This window comes from Chiloscyllium punctatum, chromosome 44 (assembly GCF_047496795.1).
Source record: "Chiloscyllium punctatum isolate Juve2018m chromosome 44, sChiPun1.3, whole genome shotgun sequence".
Classification (NCBI taxonomy): domain Eukaryota; kingdom Metazoa; phylum Chordata; class Chondrichthyes; order Orectolobiformes; family Hemiscylliidae; genus Chiloscyllium; species Chiloscyllium punctatum.
Window position 1 is genome coordinate 48153588 of NC_092782.1, and position 19439 is coordinate 48173026.

A 19439-nucleotide genomic window follows, 5' to 3' on the forward strand; every position below is an offset into this window, starting at 1 on the left:
ACTGTCACTCTAACACTGTCACTCTATCACTGACAGTCTATCACTTACACTCCATCACTGTCACTCCATCACTGACACTCCATCACTGACACTCCAACACTGTCACTCTATCACTGACACTCAATCACTGACACTCCAACACTGACACTCCAACACTGTCACTCTATCACTGTCACTCTAACACTGTCACTCTAACACTGTCACTCTATCACTGACACTCCAACACTGTCACTCTAACACTGACACTCCAACACTGACAGTCCATTATTTTCACTCCAACATGGTCACTCCATCACTGTCAATCCAATCCTGACAGTCCAACACTAGCACTCCATCACTTTCACTCCAAAACTGAACTCCATCATCGAGACTCCATCACTTTCACTTCAACATTGACACTCCATCACTGTTACTCCATCATTGTCACTCCAACACTGTCACTCGAACACTAGCACTCCAACACTGACACTCCATCACTGTCACTCGAATACTAGCACTCCATCAGTTACACTCCAACACTGACACTCTAACACTGTCACTCTAACACTGTCACTCTATCACTGACAGTCTATCACTGACACCCTAACACTGACATTCTAACACTGACACTCCATCAGTTACACTCCAACACTGTCACTCTATCACTGACACTCTATCACTGTCACTCCAACACTGTCACTCCAACACTGTCACTCTAACACTCACACTCCATCACTGGCATTCTAACACTGACACTCCGTCACTGACACTCCATCAGTTACACTCTAACACTGTCACTCTATCAGTGACAGTCTATCACTGACACTCTAACACTGACACTCCATCAATGACACTCTATCACTGTCACTCCATCACTGACACTCCATCAGTTACACTCCAACACTGACACTCTATCAATGACAGTCTATCACTGACGCTCTAACACTGACACTCCATCAGTTACACTCCAACACTGTCACTCTAACACTGACACTCCATCAGTGACAGTCTATCACTGTCACTCCATCACTGACACTCCATCACTGTCACTCTAACACTGTCACTCTAACACTGTCACTCTATCACTGACAGTCTATCACTTACACTCCAACACTGTCACTCTAACACTGACACTCCAACACTGACAGTCCATCATTTTCACTCCAACATGGTCACTCCATCACTGTCAATCCAATTCTGACAGTCCAACACTAGCACTCCATCACTTTCACTCCAAAACTGAACTCCATCACCGAGACTCCATCACTTTCAGTTCAACATTGATACTCCATCACTGTTACTCCATCACTGACACTCCATCACTGTCACTCCATCACTGTCACTCTAACACTGTCACTCCATCACTGACACTCCATCACTGTCACTCTAACACTGGCACTCCAACACTGACACTCCAACATTATCACTCCAACACTGTCACTCTAACTCGGACACACCATTATTTTCACTCCAATACTGTCATTCCATCACTTTCACTCCAACCCTGACACTCCAACCCTGACACTCCATCACTCTCACTCTAACACTAACAGTCCAACACTAACAGTCCAACACTGTCACTCCAACACTGACAGTCCATCACTGGCATTTCCTCATTGGTACTGATGTACTGGCACTCCAAAGCTGGCAATTTGCACTGGAATTCGAACACTGTACTCCAGTATTGAGACTATTGCAATGGCTTCCAGTGCTGACTCTTTGATAGTCTGACTCTGACACTATCAAATTGAACACTGCCATTCCTGGCTCCATCAGTTGCATGTTGGCTATGACACTATGTGAGCAGTGTCTCAGCACTGATGTTACAACTGCCGCTCCAAACTGAGCTGGCCTGATCAGTGGCCTGGAATCTCTGCTGGAGGGTCATGGGTATAAGGATGGTTGTTGTGTGGATTTGCTTATATCCATCTCTTTGGTGGTTTGGAGAAGATATTTGGCAGGTCTCCAGTTTGTCCGGCTATTCAAAGAAGGCTTGTGGGCCATGGAGACCACTGTGAAAAAGGGATGAAATTGTTTGATAAACTGATGTGTAACAAAATTGTCAGATCCACCTGTCAACAAATTAAATAAATTTAGCTGTAGAGGACAGTGGGTATATTTTCCTCCATTTCATACTCACACTTAATGCATTTCCCACTGGAAAGAAATCTACCCAAAAGTTAGGTTTATATACCTGTACTGATCTCAGTTCTGCATCAGAAGTAACGCGATAACTGGTCTTAGCGTGACTGAACTATGGCACAGTATTAAAATCCACCAGGAATCTACCTCTGCCTCAATATCTGAGGGCTCTGCTTAAAGTGTCCGTGATTTTCCATTACTTGAAGATTAGTTCATGTCTTGGCTGGACCAACAACATGAGAGGAGCTTGTAATACTCTCCCACCACAATATACAGGCATCCACACATACTCACATCCTGACCATCGATGGGCTATCCGCTACGGGATACTTTGCTCTGAGCAAAATGGTTTCTGTGATTGCTTGCATAATAATTTGTCACTCTTTAATGTAATCCACAGTGAGATTTATTGAAAAATGTCACAAAAAGCATTACTTATTATGCAAATTGCTCTGCTGAGCAATATGAAGATATCTGTTTGCTGGAAACCCAAAGTCACCAAAAGGATTTCAGTTTGTGGTTGTCTAGTCACAAAACAGATATAATGGCGTTGAATAAAATGTGAAATAGGGCAAAAAAGTCTAATCAGTAGTATAATGGGGATGGGTAAATCATCGGTGAGATGTTCAGTTGGAGAATATGATCTCACTTTTGACTCCATATGTTTAGAAGGACCGCAGGGCCTCACTTGGACTCAGACATTGGCACTCCGACAGTGATACTCTGACACTTGTACAGAAGGAGCAGATGAGGTCTATTAGAAAGGTATTTGGGGTCAGAGTATTGAAAGTCAAGAAAAACTGAGATTTTTCTCCTTATTGTTGGAGAAGGCTAAGGGGAGATTCAATAAAGCTGCTCAAAATATTGAAGGATTATGATAGAGTAGATAGGGAGAAACTATTTCCAATGGCAAGAAAGCCAGTTTAATATAACTGGGAAACTAATTGGGGCAGTTGAGGAGTACTTGTTTTACATGATGAGTGGTTGTGACCTGGAATCCACTGCCGGATGGGTTAATTGAAACAGATTCAATAAAACCGTACAAATTGGAATTCATTACATGATTTTTAAAAAAGTGCAGATTTGTAAGGAAAGACCAGGAAGTGGGACGACCTGGGTGATGCTTCAAAGGAACTGGACCAGGCATGATGCCTCCTTTTGTGCTGTAGAACTTTATGACTCTAACTCTAGACCTAATAGAAAAAATGGTTTTATTTGCATTTCATTGCCTTATTAAATGGCATTTGTTTATTGCTTCAAGATGAGGTGGGAAATAGGAGAAGATGGTCTAAGTAGAAATGAATAAAAAGGCAAATTTAAAATAATGTGGTCACAAGAAATGCTTACAATAACTTTTTACATTAAAAAAATGAACCTGTTGAGAATCCATTTTGATGTTGCAAAGGGAGACGTACAAGCCTCATTGAGAGATTTTTTTGACATGCCTGCTCTGTGGATGTGACCCCCAGACCCAAACCGAAATGCCAACATTTAAACGTTAAGGCTCTGGTTCAGAAGAGGTGAGAGATCAGCAGCAATCCCAATCCATTCTGGCAGGAAGGCTGCCTTGTACTTAAACACTTTAAGGAAAGGTGAGTCAGGTAAAGTGAAGTTTGTGAGGTAGATGACATCCCCACCAGCAAGGTAGGCAGCCCAGAATCCAAAAGTGCCAATGGTCATTATTGTGTGGTTGCAGTGAGCAAGAATAGCAAAGTCTGTTTGTGGTTTAGCTTCATTCCCATCTCCTAAGAAGAAAACGTCTCCATTGGAGGTATTGATATTCTTATGACACCAATCTAATCCATTGCTTGTCACTATGAAGATAACTTCCTTGTACTTATTTCTGAAGTATGCCATGGCTTTCTCCAGGTAGTTTCTATCTGCAAGGACACCCTTCCATATCTTTGGCATGACATGCACATAATCTCCTCTTCGAACATGAACACCAACAAAAGTAACATTTTGACGCTGTGCTGTTATTTTTGTTAAATAAAAGTTGACCTTCTCTGTGACATACTCATGAAAAGAGAACTCACGCAGTATTTCTTCTCGAATGTGATGGTAGAATGTCCAAGAGGATGGATATCCAGTGAGTTTAATGTAGTCTCCTAAGATATTTTTATACTTTTCATCCATCCAGTCAGCAATGTGATAGTTTTGCCAAGGGATCTGGGTCTTTGCTTCTTGGTGAAGCATGGGAAGAGTAAGTTTGAAGACCTGAGACAGGCTATTCGCCATATTTGGAAAAATGTAGGCTTGTTTCTTGTTTAACCTGGCCAAAGCAAACAATGTTGCATATTGTCCCATGAGGTTGCCAAACCTCCCACTTGGTGTGATAGTCCACATGCCTTTGGAAGACCTGATGGCTTTGAAAGACTCATAATCTTCATTTTTGAGGCAGTTTGAGAGATTGGTGGTAATCTGTAAGGTGGTGACATTTGCCAAATATTTGGAAAAATTCTGTCCAAATAATGTGACCTTATTATTTTCTTCACAATAACGCATGTGGTCAAACATGTACATGGTGAGCAATGAAAGTGTTGAAAGGAAAAGCAGTGTTAGAAAGCAAAGCTGTTTCCCACTGAACAAAGCAGCATGACAACTGTTCATCTTCACAGACTCACTTAAATTGATCTGCCGCTATATCTTCAAGTCAGATGAGATTTTCATCAAGGTCCTGTAATGATACAATTAGAGAACTTATAAAATATAATGCAGTGCAATATCAATTCTGAATCACCGTTATTGCTGACTGCTCACGTTGAGCAGATGATTAAAGGTGCAGGCAGCATGCTCTTTACTTGAGTCCATTTTCTCACTCAGTGCCTTTAAAAAGAATAAAGTTAAATATCACACAACACCATGTTATAGAGTCATAGAGATGTACAGCATGGAAACAGACCCTTCGGTCTAACCTGTCCCTGCTGACCAGATATCTCAACCCAATCTAGTCCCACCTGCCAGCACCCAGCCCATATCCCTCCAAACCCTTTCTATTCATATACCCATCCAAAATCCTTTTAAATGTTGCAATTGTTCCAGCCTCCACCACTTCCTCTGGCAGCTCATTCCATACACGCACCACCCTCTGTGTGAAAAAGTTGCACCTTAGGTCTCTTTTATATCTTTCCCCTTTCACCCTAACACTATGCCCTCTAGTTCTGGACTCCCTGACCCCAGGGAAAAGACTTTGCCTATTTATCCTATCCATGCCACTCATGATTTTGTAAACCTCTATAAGGTCACCCCTCAACCTCCGAGGTTCTTGTCCAACAGTGTTAAACATCAGAGTATGCTCAGAGTGAAAATGTGGGGTTAGTATGAAGTGATTTTACTCTACAGCAACATGAATTTATATGGGGGAATCCTACAGTTACAATCCCGTTGTCCCGAGGGATGTGAAATGGGTATCAGGTCAGAATTTGGGGGCCTTTGAGGGAAAATCTCAGGAGGAGGCTTTTCACTCAGCTTCCCATGAGATCCAGTTTAGGTCTCAACACTAGATTTAGGAACATTTCACAAGTTGAGCCTTTTCCACTGTTCAGTGAGAATCATGGCTGATCTGTATCTTCACTCCATTCAGTAGCATTGGTTTCACATCCCTTTATGTCTTTGTTTGGGATAAACTCACCCACATCAACTGAAAATGATTCATTAAACTAGCTGCTGTTTGTGAGAGGGAGTTGAACATGTCTATTATCCTTTGCAAGAAGAAGTGTTTCCTAACTACTTTCCTGAATGACCTGGCTTTGATTTTAATATTAATGCCCCTGTGTCCTATACACTCATTCTAGCAGAAAACTGCTACTATCTAGCCTATCATTTTTTTTAAACTCTAAAATATCAAGCAAATCACCACTCAAGTAAAATATCCCAGGAAGTACAAGCCTAATATATGCCCTCTGTCCTTGTAATCTAACTCTCAGAGCTTTTGTTGAATTGGTGCTGGCCTCCATCCAAGGTATAGTGTCCTGATTGCAGGTGAGGGTGTAACCAGGTGGGGCAAAACATCCTGCACTTTCTATTTCAGTCCTCTGGACATAAGAGTTGGCATTCAATTGCATAACATTTCAACTGTACAAATGTACTGCACAAATTGTATCCAATCCATGCTCAGCTCCTGAGGGTCAATGGTTCAATGACAAGCGTTTGACCAGCTGTGTGTTTTACTGATTACACAGCCTGAGAACTTCAATTTGCCCAATGGACTCAAAGTGACCAATGCAACTGAGCAGCACAATTTATTCTGCAGTCCATCCAAAAATAATTGTCCCAGACGGATTGTGGGGGAATCTGAGGAAAAGGTATTATAAACTAACAAGCAGCACATTGGTTCAGTGGTTATCACTGTTGCCTCACAGTGCCAAGGACATGGATTCAATTCCAGTCTGTGTGGAGTTTGCACATTCGCCCTGTGTCTGTGTGGGTTTCCTCCAGATGCTCCGATTTCCTCCCACAGCCCAAAGATGTGCAGGCTCGGTGGATTAGCCATCCTAAATTGCCCATAGTGTCCGGGGATGTGCAGGCTAGGTGGATTAGCAGGGTTATGGGGTAGAGTGGAATGCTCTTTGGAGGGTCACTGCAGACTTAGTGGGCCAAATGATCTTACATTGCACTGAACGGATTCTATAATGAAAGCCCCCCGCCGCTCTGCAAAACATACTGTAGCTTATTTAACCATTGGGGCATGATATGGTCAGATGGTGCACTGCACAAGAGGAGGCAACTCAACAGTTTGAATCTGCTGTGTCACTCACTAAATCATGGCTGACCAGATTTTATTCTCAATTCTACATTCCTGCACATCCCATATTTCATGCCTTGGGAATCAAGAATCTCGACCTCTACTTTAAAAATATTTAAAGTTTCTGCAAACACTGCCTTTTGAGAAAGGGAATTTCAAATACAATCCTCTGAGAGGAGAAAGTATTTTGGCATCTCTGTTTTAAATAGGTGATCCCTTATTTCGAAACTATGACCCCAGTTCTCGATTCCACCACAAGAGGAAACATCCTTTCAACAGCCACCCGGTCAAATCCCCTCAGGATCTTAATAATGATCAAGAGTAAGCATCATGTGACCAGGAGTTGAAATAAAGTGTTGCTCCAGTTTCTGGCTATGATCAGCTTCTTCAACACAAACCAAGGTCACATTATGGTTTCACTGTGCTCCATCTGGTCTCAGGTTGACACTGGATAGTTTTTTCTGTCACTGAGCTGCAAATACAAAGTCCCCTTAACAAGTATAACCTATAAACTTCAGGAGGTTTGCTGCAGATTTCCTTTACTGTATCAGAACCAAAGAGGGATCAAAAAAGAAGGTTAGAAGAGAATTCTTACCTCAGATAACACTGCAGCCCAGTTAAATGTGAATGCTGGAACATATGCTGTGCTCAAAATCATACGAACGCTTAAACACAACTGAATTAGTGCTGGCCTCCATCCAAGGTATAGTGTCCTGATTGCAGGTGAGGGTGTAACCAGGTGGGGCAAAACATCCTGCACTTTCTATTCCAGTCCTCTGGACATAAGAGTTGGCATTCAATTGCATAGCATTTCAACTGTACAAATGTATTCCACAAATTGTAACCAATTCATGCTCAGCTCCTGAGGGTCAATGTTTCAATGACAAGTGCACCCTTCCAGTTCCTTACTTTCTCACAAGAACATGTTTATTTTGTGAGCAGAAGGGTGCAGTGACCGGAACACTAGGTGATTGGAATAAATGCAGTCGTGCATTAATAATTTATTTGAAGGCAACAGAATCTTTGTGACCATCCAGGGAAGGTTGGTTACTGGGAGGGTGGGGAATTGAAATATAAAATGTAGCTATTTCTTGTACTTTTTTTTCAGTTCAATGTGATGCTTTACCTCGTGTTGGTCACCATCTGACACTGTGTACTTTGTGAGCTCTAAGTAGGGGTGTTATGGACTAGGCCAGACCACTCAAAATATTCTTAAGCAGGCAGACCAGACCTAACTTTGCAAGTTGTTCCAGTAAGTGTACAGTGAAAATTACCTGGGGTAGGTTAGCTGGGTTGACTACCACATTTTAAAACAGACAAAACTTTATTCACAAAATTACGGAATGAAGCACAAAGAATAGAATATAGAATACCCACAGAACCCAGTCTTTCCAAACAAACAAACTCCTCAAACAAAGAGTAAAAATGAAACAAAGGCTTTCAGGTCGAAGTTAGAAGGGCAGAAGGAGATAGAGTCTCGAGCCTGTTTCCACACAGCCCAGTGCTACACTGACTCAAACAAGACTCCAGCTTGCAGGACTGACCACTCCTCTTCCATTATACAGGTTACTTCTAAAACATGAAAGCTTTGGCCAAGTCTTATCTGTTTATGTATAAACAAAAAGGTCTCCCAATACCCTTTTCATCTTGGTACCAACCCAGCTGATTCAGAGCCTAGACTGTTTTAACAGTCCCTCTGAAAATAATCGAGGACACAGTATCCTTGAGAAAAGGAACAGCTTTTAGAAAAAAGGACCAGCTTTGTGACATCTCCCCCCTTTAAAATAATGAACCATCAATATCCAAAGATGGCTTCATTTTTAAAGCCCTTAAAAAATTTGGTTTGTAATCTAAAACCACACATATACACTATACTGACTATATACACGCAAACACGCACAACCACATTCAAATTCAAGACTTGGCACACCCGCCACCAAACACCTCTGTATCTCGACAATGCATCAGCAATCATGTTTTTATGACCTGCCACATGCACAATGGTCAAATCGAATGGCTGTAACAACCGGCTCTATCTAAACAGTCTGGCATTTTTGTCCTGAAAGTTTTCCACCAATGTCATTGGTTTATGATCAGTGTATACGATTGTCTCAGATGTGTTGCTGGTAATATAAACATTGAAATGTTGTAATGTCAACACCAAGCTCAAAGTCTCTTTCTCCACCATTGAATATTTCTGTTGATGAATGGTCAACTTCCTGGAAAAATACCCGATGGGTCTTTCTATCCCCTTGTCATCCTTTGCAGGAACACAGCACCAACACCCGTGTCACTAGCATTGATAACCACCTTGAAAGGCTTTGTTTAATCCTACGTGGCTAATATTGGGGCAGTGGTTAACACAGTTTTTAGGCTGTCAAATGCCTTTTGACAGTCTGCTGTCCACTGAAACTTCTTGCTGTTTTTTAACATTTTGGTGACTGGAGCAGCCAAAATTCGGCACAAACTTTCGGTAAAATCCACTCAATCCCAGGAACTGTAGTACTGCTCTTTTCATCGACTGTGTGGAAAATTCACCAATTACTTTTGGTTTTGCATCCCATGGGGTCATTTGTCTGTATCCAATAACATGGCCCAGGAAGGTGACTTGGGTTTTGGCAAATTCGCTTTTAGCTAGGTTTACCACCAAGCCTGCCTTCTGAAGTTGATTGAACAAGTCCGAAAAATGCTATAAATGTTCCTTCCATGAGTGACTAAAAATCACCAGGCTATCAATATACACCACACAGTTGGGTAATCTGGCAATGACCTTGTTTGTTAGTCTCTGAAATGTGGTTGAAGCATTTTTCATACCAAATGGCATGACTTTAAATGATATAGTCCACTTGGCATTATGAAAGGTGAAATTGCCTTTGCTCTCTCTGTCAAAGGTACCTGCCAGCAGCCTTTCAGCAAGTCCAACTTAGTAATGTAAGTTGCTGTCCCACTTTTTGAGACAGTCCTCCAACTGCAGAATTGGATATGCATCAGTCTTTGTAACTGCATTGACTTTGCGATAGTCCACACATAACCATTGGGTACCATCTGGCTTTGGCACCATGACTATGCGTGAGTCTAGTCACCGTAATTCACTTTGATTATGCCTTCTTGGAGCATGCTTTCTACCTCCTTCTGAACCTGTGTCAATTTTTGAGGATTATGTCTATAAGGATGTTGCTTAATTGGAACAGCACCTCCTATATCTACACCATGCACAATTAGGTTAGTACTTCCCAGTTTATTTCTGCATATCTCCCCATGTGATAGTAATAACTCTTTCAGGTAATTTCACTTCTCTTGTGGAAGGTAACTCGATAATTTATCCCAATTTTTGACAACTTCCTCATTGTCCAGTTTGATTTGAGGAATGTTCAATTCAGAATCCTCTGAACTTGGTTCTTCCCTCTGTGTTGTAATCATTAACACCTTCTCCTCTTGCTTTCCTTCTCTGTCAAAATACCTTTTGAACATATTCACATGACACACTCTGTGAAGTTTCTCCTGTGTGGAGTCCTTATCAAGTAGATTACCGCACTCAATTTCCTCTCTATTTGATAAGGTCCATTAAAACTTGCTTTTAACAATTCGCTTATTACTGGAAGTAACACCAATACTTTATCCCCAATGGCAAAATTGCGAATTTTTGATTTCTTGTCTGCTTTCTGTTTCATTGTGTGCAGTGATACTTTTAAATGCTGTCTATCCAACTCCCCAGCTCTTTCTTGTTGTTCTCTAAAATTTGACACATAGTCCAAATGGGTGGTCTCTGAATTCTGACTTATTAATTTCTCCTTAACTAATTTTAGCGGTGCTCTTACTTCATGTCCAAAACATTAATTCAAATGGACTGAATTTGGTCGATTCATTTGGTGCATCTCTGATTGTTAAAAGCCCAAATGGAACTTCCTTATCCCAATCATCTGCATAGTCCTGACTATCAGCCCTCAACATGGTATTTAGTGTTTGATGTCACCTTTCTAGTGCTCCCTGTGATTCTGGATGGTACGCAGTAGATTTGAATTATTTTATTCCCAAGCTATCCATAACCTCCTTGAATAGTTTGGTTGGGAAGGTTGACCCTTGATCTGACTGGATCTCTATTGGTAGTCTGTATCTAGTAAAAAAAATGATTAATTCCTCTAAACCCTTTTTGCTGTGATATTACGCAATGGGACTGTCTCGGGAAATCTATTCGACACACCCATTATTGTTAATAAATACTTATTCCCACTTTTTGTTTGAGGTAGAGGACCTATGCAATCAATCAAGACTCTTGTGAAAGGTTCTTCAAATGCTGGAATAGGTATTAAAGGTGCAGGTTTATTACTGCCTATGGTTTTCCGATTAGCTAATATGTATGACACATCTGGCAAAATTAAACTGCATCCTTGTGCGGTCCAGGCCAGTTAAAAAGTTCTTGTATTTTAGCCTGCGTTTTCCTCACCACTAAATGACCTCTAAGTGGTAGCTTATGTGCCATTCACAACACATCCTTTCTATACACTACTGATAAAACAATCTGATGAACTTCTGCCCATTTCTCATCTGCTTGAATGTGTAATGGTCTCCATTTCCCCATTGAGACATTATTTGTTTAGTAATAACACACAGGGATGCGTTCATGCACCCTCTCTATATATGCCTTTTGATACAACTGCTTTAAGTTCTCATCTTTCTGCTGTAACTCAATAAGCTTAGCAGAACTGAAGATACTTGCACATTTACCTATTTGCTCCTGTTCTGTCCCACTCATCTGGTCAAAAAAAGTCTGTGATAATGCTATTTCAGCTTCCTTATCTGTTCCCTTTGATCTCTCCTGCTTCAGCTTGTGACTCTGTGATCTCATGATTACACAATCAGGGAAGATTCCTGGATTAACATCCTGCATTTCTCCAGTTGCCTGAGTCTCCACTGGCTTTTCAACTAGAGTAGGCTGCATGCCTACGGTGAATCAGCTATATCATTTGCAAGGACAACTTGTATTCCTGGAGCTGAAAATTTGTCCAGTGCTCCTGCCACAAATTCTCCAATCTTGTCTGGACTCTCTAGCATCAATTTACATAATTGACAGCTTTTTGTCTCACTATAAATTCCCGTTGCCAGCATCTTTTCTGGCAGTAGTCCTTCAGTAGTACATATCTCCTCATCCTTCAGCATCACAGATTGAGAGGAATCTGTGTCCCTTAATATTGTAACTTCTTTATCTGCCACTCCTGGCCTATGTGAATAAACTTTACCCTTGCATGTATATTTTTTAAGCAGATCTGGCACATCCTCCTTAATCAACCTCTGATTCCTAGCTTCCATTGTGCTTTCTGTTCTCATGCCAACAAAACTTCCAGGCTTGTCCAATTTTCCTCCGTCTGGCTTTCTCCTAGCCCAATAACACTGTGATTTCATGTGGCCCACTTTATTACAATGAAAACACTGGAGCTTTTTACCTTCTTCATCCACTTCAAGGGTTTCCTTTTTACCCTCTGGTAAGCTATCCTTATGATCTTCACTGAGATCTACCTTTCCCTTTCCACGTGAGGATTTTGCTTTGCCCCAATTTCTATCCCTCATGGACTGAAATTAATTCTGGAAGCCAAGCCGTGTTTTATGGACCAGCTCAGAATCATCAAGCCACTTCAGCTGCTAACCTTGCCATTTTAACTCTCCACTCTTCCACATGTGTCCGCGCTGCTTCAGGCAGTGTATTTTTGAATTCCTCCAAAATAATTACCTCTTTAAAGGCATCATAGGTTTGCTCTACCTTTAAAGCTCTTATTCACTTATCAAAATTACTCTGTTTGATCCTTTCAAACTCAATATAGGTTTGACATGGGCCCTTCCTTGGATTCCTGAAATGTTGTCTGTAGGCTTCTGGTACAAGCTCATATGCACTTAAGGTGGCTTTTTTTAACTTCCTCATATCCCCAGAGACCTCCTCTGATAGTGATGCAACGACTCACTGGCTATACCTACAAGTTTTGTTTGGATCAACAAAACCCACATGGTCACTGGCCACTGCATTTGTTTAGCTACTTTTTCAAATGAGATGAAAAAGGCTTCTACATCCTCCTCATTAAATTTAGACAATGTTTGAACATACTTACACAGTTTCTCACTAGGCTTTTGACTACTAGGCTTGCTCATCCTCACTAGACTTGCTTTCAGCCTTGATCTCCAGCCTTTTAAACTTTTTATGTGTCAATCTTTGAAGTTCAAACACTGTTTTTCTTTCTCTTTTTCTAAAGCCCTTTGTTCTTTTTCTTTATCTTCTGCTGCTCTCTTTTCCCTCTCTTCAGCTTTTAATTGTTACTCAAACTGCTTCATTTTTGCTGCTATTTCCTTATCTCTTGCCTCTGATTCAAGTTGCTTCATTTGCAATTGAATCCTTGCCATCTCTACCGATCCTGATGGTGTTTCCAGCAGGTGTAAATGCTGAGCTACTGCTGAAATGATCCCTCCTCTCCTCACACAAGGAGTCAGCTCCAGCCCCAGCATGCCTGGAGGATCATCAACTCGGTGAAGGATGCTCTCTGGGTGGTCCAAAACCTGTTGATCTTCCAGCTGAAGGAGTTGACCCCGACTGAGTGTTGCAGACTGGCATATTCCAAGGTCCAGGACTACGTGTTGAGGAACGCGCTGAAGCTTGGGGCAGCTGCCGCCAAGGCACGGTGGGGAAGGACCACCGTGTAACGTCTGCCTGCCTAAGCACAGGGGGCCGACGCAGTAAGGGGGCTCTGCTGACACCCCAGCTAAATATGTGGATAGTAATCGTACAGACCTGTATATATGAATGATTACTCTGTCTGTGTATGCAAAGAAATGGAATGTTTACGTATGTATGGCATGACCAATTGTACAGATCATCAAAATATTTTATGAATAAAGTATATTTTTGAAATGAAAAAAAAGTCTGCTCATTCCAGCAGCTGGTCTTATTCACCTTGTGTAAAACTATTAAGTTCACCTCGTCCACCTCCAGAAAACTCTTGGCAACTGAAACAGCCTTTGTCTACCCAACCAAACCAACACCTGAAATAAAGGAACCAGCTACTAGCCCTCACTATTTAAATCCCACAAAGAACCCCCAATCTGTTATGGATTAGGCCAGACCACTCAAACAGTCTTAAGCAGGCAGCCCATACCGTAACTTTGCAATTTGTTTCGGTAAGTGTACAGTGAAAATTGCCCGGAGAAAGTTAGCTCGGTTGACTACCAGGTTTTAAAACAGACAAAATGTTATTCACAAAATTACAGAAAGAAACACAAAGAAGAGATTATAGAATACCCATAGAACTCAGTCTATCCAAACTAGACTGAATTATGCTATTCCAAAAATACACAACAGTCCCAATCAACAAACTCCTCAACATAGAGTGAAAATGAAACAAAGGCTGACAGGTCGAAGTTAGAAGGGCAGAAGGAGATAGGGTCTAGCAGCCTGTTTCCACACAGCCCACTGTTGCACTGACTCAAACAAGACTCCAGCTTCCCCTCCTCTTTCATTATACAGGTCACTTCTAAATCATGAAAACGTTGGCCTGAAGTCTCATCTGTTTATGTAAAAACTAGAAGGCCTCCCAATACCCTTTTCATCTTAGTACCAACCCAGCTGATTTGGAGCCAGGACTGTTTACGACTCCTCTGAAAATAATCAAGGACACAGTATCCTAGGAAAAAGAAGCAGCTTTTCAAAAAAAGGACCATCTTTGTGACTGGGGTAGCAGTGGTCACACAGTGAACTGAATCTTCCAGGACCTGTTGGGGTAGCACATGTTATGATGAGCCAGTTTAAGGGACTATTCAGTAAAATGTTTGTAACGTGCTTCATTGATGTAATGATCATATTTTGTTAAATGGAAAGTATTCTTTCGTTTCCTCCAGATTTCTTCCTTCATCTTTTAAACGTGCTTTTCCACTGTCCTCTAGTACCTTATCCACTTCTAATGTGCGTTACCAGGCAATAGGTGTTCACAGTCTGTTCAAGGAGCAGCCCAGGCAAGTTCCCATTCAATAGACAAGCTTTCCAACAGAGACACATTGGCTAACAATCAGGAGAATTTACCCAGGCTGTTCACTACTTCAACTTGCCAGGAGGAAATGGGTCAATTGTATACAATAGACACACACACACGCGCACACCTTCTCATAACAATCGTTCCAAAAAAACGTCTGTGGTGCTGGTGGTGTCAATTGGTATTTTCTAGATCGAAGCCAATATATTTTTTGTCGTTGAATAAGATTATAAAGGGAGCAACAGTGGGCGAATGCCATTGAAATTTAGATCAGCTCTGATCTAATGAAGTGTTTCGACTGACCCCACAAGCATAGTCAGGTCACCACTTGATAGGGTGCAAGGGAGAGCAACCAGAGCCTATGAATTTGGACAAGGACAAAGAAAACTGGAATGGGAAACAAACTTTTCGAATGATGTAGATTGGGAAAGATGCATAAGAGGAATGTGAATCACATACAATGAAAAATAATGGTAATGCGTTTCTCTACAAATTTACCAATTCACTGGGTGTATTAACTGGTGCATGAAAGGAAAGCCTCTTTAAAAGAAGCAAAACATTGTTTTTTACTTCTGCTTGGCTAAAGATCCAGTTTACTTTCAGCTGCAATAAAACATTTCTGGCTTACTGTTGATTGTTTGCCTTTGATTGTATTTGAGCACATCTCTGCACAAATAATGGCTATTATTCTATGAGTTCCTTGTGATCAACACTCAGTGCCAAGTTCATGTTGGATCTTGATTTATAATTTAATACATGGGCCGGATGTTTCCATTAGGGGCAAAAATCAGGACGTGGGACAGATCCACCAGAACGCCAGGAAAGTGGGTCACTTTCAGCTCAAATAAGCAGCCAATGTCATTTGTATGTGGTCATATAAAAGTCAGAAAGTTCTTCATCTTCAAAGTAGCCAGTGCAAATGGGGAGCTGAGACTGGATTTAGGAAGGGAAAGGCATCCAAATGCTGCTTTCACTGTATAGTCCAGTACTGAACATGCCACTAACTAGTTGGATGGTAAAAAGGGGGCAGTGTGTGTGGCTATCATGTCTTGCAGCTAGGTGGCATGTCTTAAAGGGGAGCTGTACAAATTTTATAGAAGCTGCTACCAGTACAGAAAGTAGCTGTAAGGAGAAAGACAATGAATGGAGCAATACGAGGATTACTGACATAGCTCTGGAGGAATTAATACAGGGCTTGCAAAGTAGGGGAGAAACAACAATTCCACAGGGGGCCCGCAGACACCAAAGTGATCTTTGAGAAAAAAATGGGAGTAGGTGACCAGGGAAGTCAAATCCCAGACTCTAGCCCTGAAGATGTGACAACAATGCTGCAAGAAGTCTAATGACCTGACATGAGTAACCGAGTTCAGTGAAAGGGTCCTCACTGGATGTCTCCTATCTCTCACGCCATCACCCTTACACATTGCTTCATGCACTGGGGTCCCATTACTTTCTGATCAGAACTCATGCCTACCATCCAGTCCACTTCACCCTCACATGTCTTTCAATGATGTCAACCTTGCGCCCAACTCTTGCTGCCTCCACATACCTCCAGCTCATCAGCTATTTGTAGGCATACTATCCAATCACATTGCATCAAGCTCATCGAATTGCTTTCCTTTCTCATGCAGGACAAGGTGCCAGGACATGAGGGAACTGAGTGGAACAGGAGGGGCACAGGCATAGCCGTACCACATGACCCCTCAAGAGGAGACTGTGCTCCACGTCATGAGGACTGCTGGAACAGAGACCATGGCGTTTAGCATCACTATGAACAAGCTGGATAATGGTATATCTGTGTCCTCATGGCCCTTCACAATCCCTATCTCACCTTCATTGTGCTCTGTGGCCTGAAAGCAGCATAGATTCAGGATCTGCACATGGCAACTCAGCTGGTGATAGTGGACTACAACCAGACCTTCAGAGAACATAGAACACAGAACATAGAACATAGAACAGTACAGCAACGTACAGGCCCTTCAGACCTTGATGTCATGCTGACCTTTTATCCTACTCTATGATCAAACTAACCTACATACCCTTTATTGTACTATCATCCACGCAACTATTCAAGAGTCACTTCATTGTCCCTAATATATCTGATTCTACTACCACCACTGTCTGTGCATTCCACACACCCACCAATCTCTGTGTAAAGAACCCCCCACCTCTGCCATCTCCCCTAAACCTTCCTCCAATCACCTTAAAATTATACCCCCTTGCGATAGCCACTTCTGCCCTGGAAGAATTCTCTGACTATTCACTCTATCCATGCCTCTCATCATTTTGTACACCTGTATCAAGTCACCTCTCATCCTTCTTCACTCCAACGAGAAAAACCCTAGCCCCCTCAACCTTTCTTCAGAAAACATGCCCTCCAGGCCAGGCAGCAACCTGGTAAATCTCCTCTGCACCCTCTCTAAAGCTTCCACATCCTTCCTATAATGAGATGACCTGAACTGAACACAATATTCCAACTGTGGTCTAACTAGGACTCTATAGAGCTGCAGCTCTTAAACTCAATTCCCCTGATAATGAAAGCCAACACACCATACTCCTTCTGAACAACCCTATAAACTTGGGTGACATCTTTGAGGGATCTATGGACATGGACCCCAAGATCCCTTTGTTCCTCCACACTGCCAAGAATCCTGCCTTTTACCCTGTATTCTGTATTCAAAGTTGACCTTCCAAAATGAATAACTTCACCCTTTTCCATCTGCCACCTATCAACCCAGTTCTGCATCCTGTCAATGTCCCTTTGCAACCGATAACAGCCCCCTACACTATCCACCACTCCACCATCCTTCGTGTCATCAGCAAACTTACTCACGCACCCGTCCACTTCCTCATCCAAGTCATTTATAAAACTCACAAAGAACAGAGGTTCCAGAACAGACCCCTGCAGAACACCACTGGTCACCAAGCTCCAGGCTGAATCCATTCCATCTACTGCCACCTTTTGTCTTCTATGGGCCAGCCAATTCTGTATTCAGACAGACAGGTTTCCCTGTATCCCATGCCTCCTTTCTTTCTGAATGAGCCTACCATAGGGAACCTTATCAAATGCCTTGCTAAAATCCATGTACAGCACACCCACTGCTCTACCTTCATCAATATGTTTTGTCACATCCTTAAAGAATTCAATAAGGCTTGTGTTGCATGACCTGCCCCTCACAAAGCCTTGCTGACCATCTCTAACCAAACTATGGCTTTCCAAGAAATCATAAATCCTGTGTCTCAGAATTCTCTCCAATAATTTGCCCACCACAGATGTAAGACTGACTAGACTGTAATTTCCAGGATTATCTCTTTTCTCTTTCTTGAACAAGGGAATAACACTTGCCACCCTCCAGTCATCTGGCACTACTCCAGTGGACAGTGAGGATGCAAAGATCATCACCAAAGGCACAGCAACCTCTTCCCTTGCTTCCTGTACTAACCTTGGGTATATCCTGTCTGGCCCGGGATATCAATTGCTATGCTTTTAAAAATTTTCAGCTCATCCTCCTTCTTAACATCAACCTGTTCAAGTATATCAGCCTATTTCATGCTGTCCTCATAAATGTTCAACGTCCCTCTCAGTAGTCAATACTGAAGTGAAGTATTCATTAAAGACCTCCCCCACCTACTCGACACAAGTTCCTGATCAGCCCTACCCTCACGCTGGCTCTCCTCTTGTTCCTGACATAAGTGTAGAATGCCATAGGGTTTTCCTTAATCCCTTTTATGCTCCCTTCTGGCTATCCTACCCTCTCAGTTCCTTCTTGGCTACCTTGTAACCCTCTAAAGCCCTGTCTGATGCTTGCCTCCTCAACCTTAAGTAAGTTCCTTCTTCCTCTTGACTAGATGTTTCACATCCCTTGTCACCAAAAGTTCCATTACCCTACCAATCCTTCCTTGCCTCAGTGGGACAAACCTGTCCCGCACTATCAGCAAGCGCTCCCTAAACAACCTCCACATTTCTGTCATGCATTTACCTGAAAATATCTGTTCCCAGTTTAGGTGCCCCAGTTCCTGCCTAATAGCATTGTAATGCTCCCACCACCAATTAAACACTTTCCCACACTGTCTGCTCCTAATCCTCTCCATGACTACAGTAAAGGCCATTATCACTGAAATGCTCTCTCATTGAGAGATTTGACACCTGAACTGGTTCGTTGCCAAGCACCAAATCCAATATGGTCTCTCCTCTAATTGGTCGATCTACATATTGAGTCAGGAATCCTTCTTGGACACACCTGACATAAACTGCTCCATCCAAACTATTTGAACTAAGGAGGTTCCAATCAATATTAGGAAAGTTAATGCCACCCATAGCAACAACCCTGATACTTCTGCACCTTTCCAAACTCAGCCTCCCAATCTGCTCCTCCATGTCTCTGTTGCTACTGGGGAGTCTGGAGAAAACTCCCAATCAAGTGACTGCTCCTTTCCTATTTCTGACTTCCCCCCAATTCTGACTCTGTAGACAAACCCTCCTCAATGAGCTCCCTTTCTCTAGCTGTGATACTATCCCTGATTAGCACTACCACTCCCCCACCTCTTTTACTTCCCCCGCTATTCCT

The 19439-nt window shown here is 42.2% G+C and overlaps 1 protein-coding gene across 1 annotated transcript; it reads right to left on the reverse strand.

Annotated features, from left to right (window-relative positions):
* Positions 1-3612: 3612 nt before the first annotated feature.
* Positions 3613-4644, reverse strand: LOC140466621 (galactoside alpha-(1,2)-fucosyltransferase 2-like). Its single transcript, XM_072562069.1, has one exon. It carries the CDS (start codon positions 4642-4644, stop codon positions 3613-3615), a length of 1032 nt encoding a protein of 343 aa, XP_072418170.1.
* Between the last annotated feature and the right edge of the window lie 14795 nt (positions 4645-19439).

Excerpts from the sequence above, each read along its gene's own strand:
- LOC140466621 (XM_072562069.1), bottom strand. The coding sequence starts at position 4,644 with ATGTACATGTTTGACCACATGCGTTATTGTGAAGAAAATAATAAGGTC.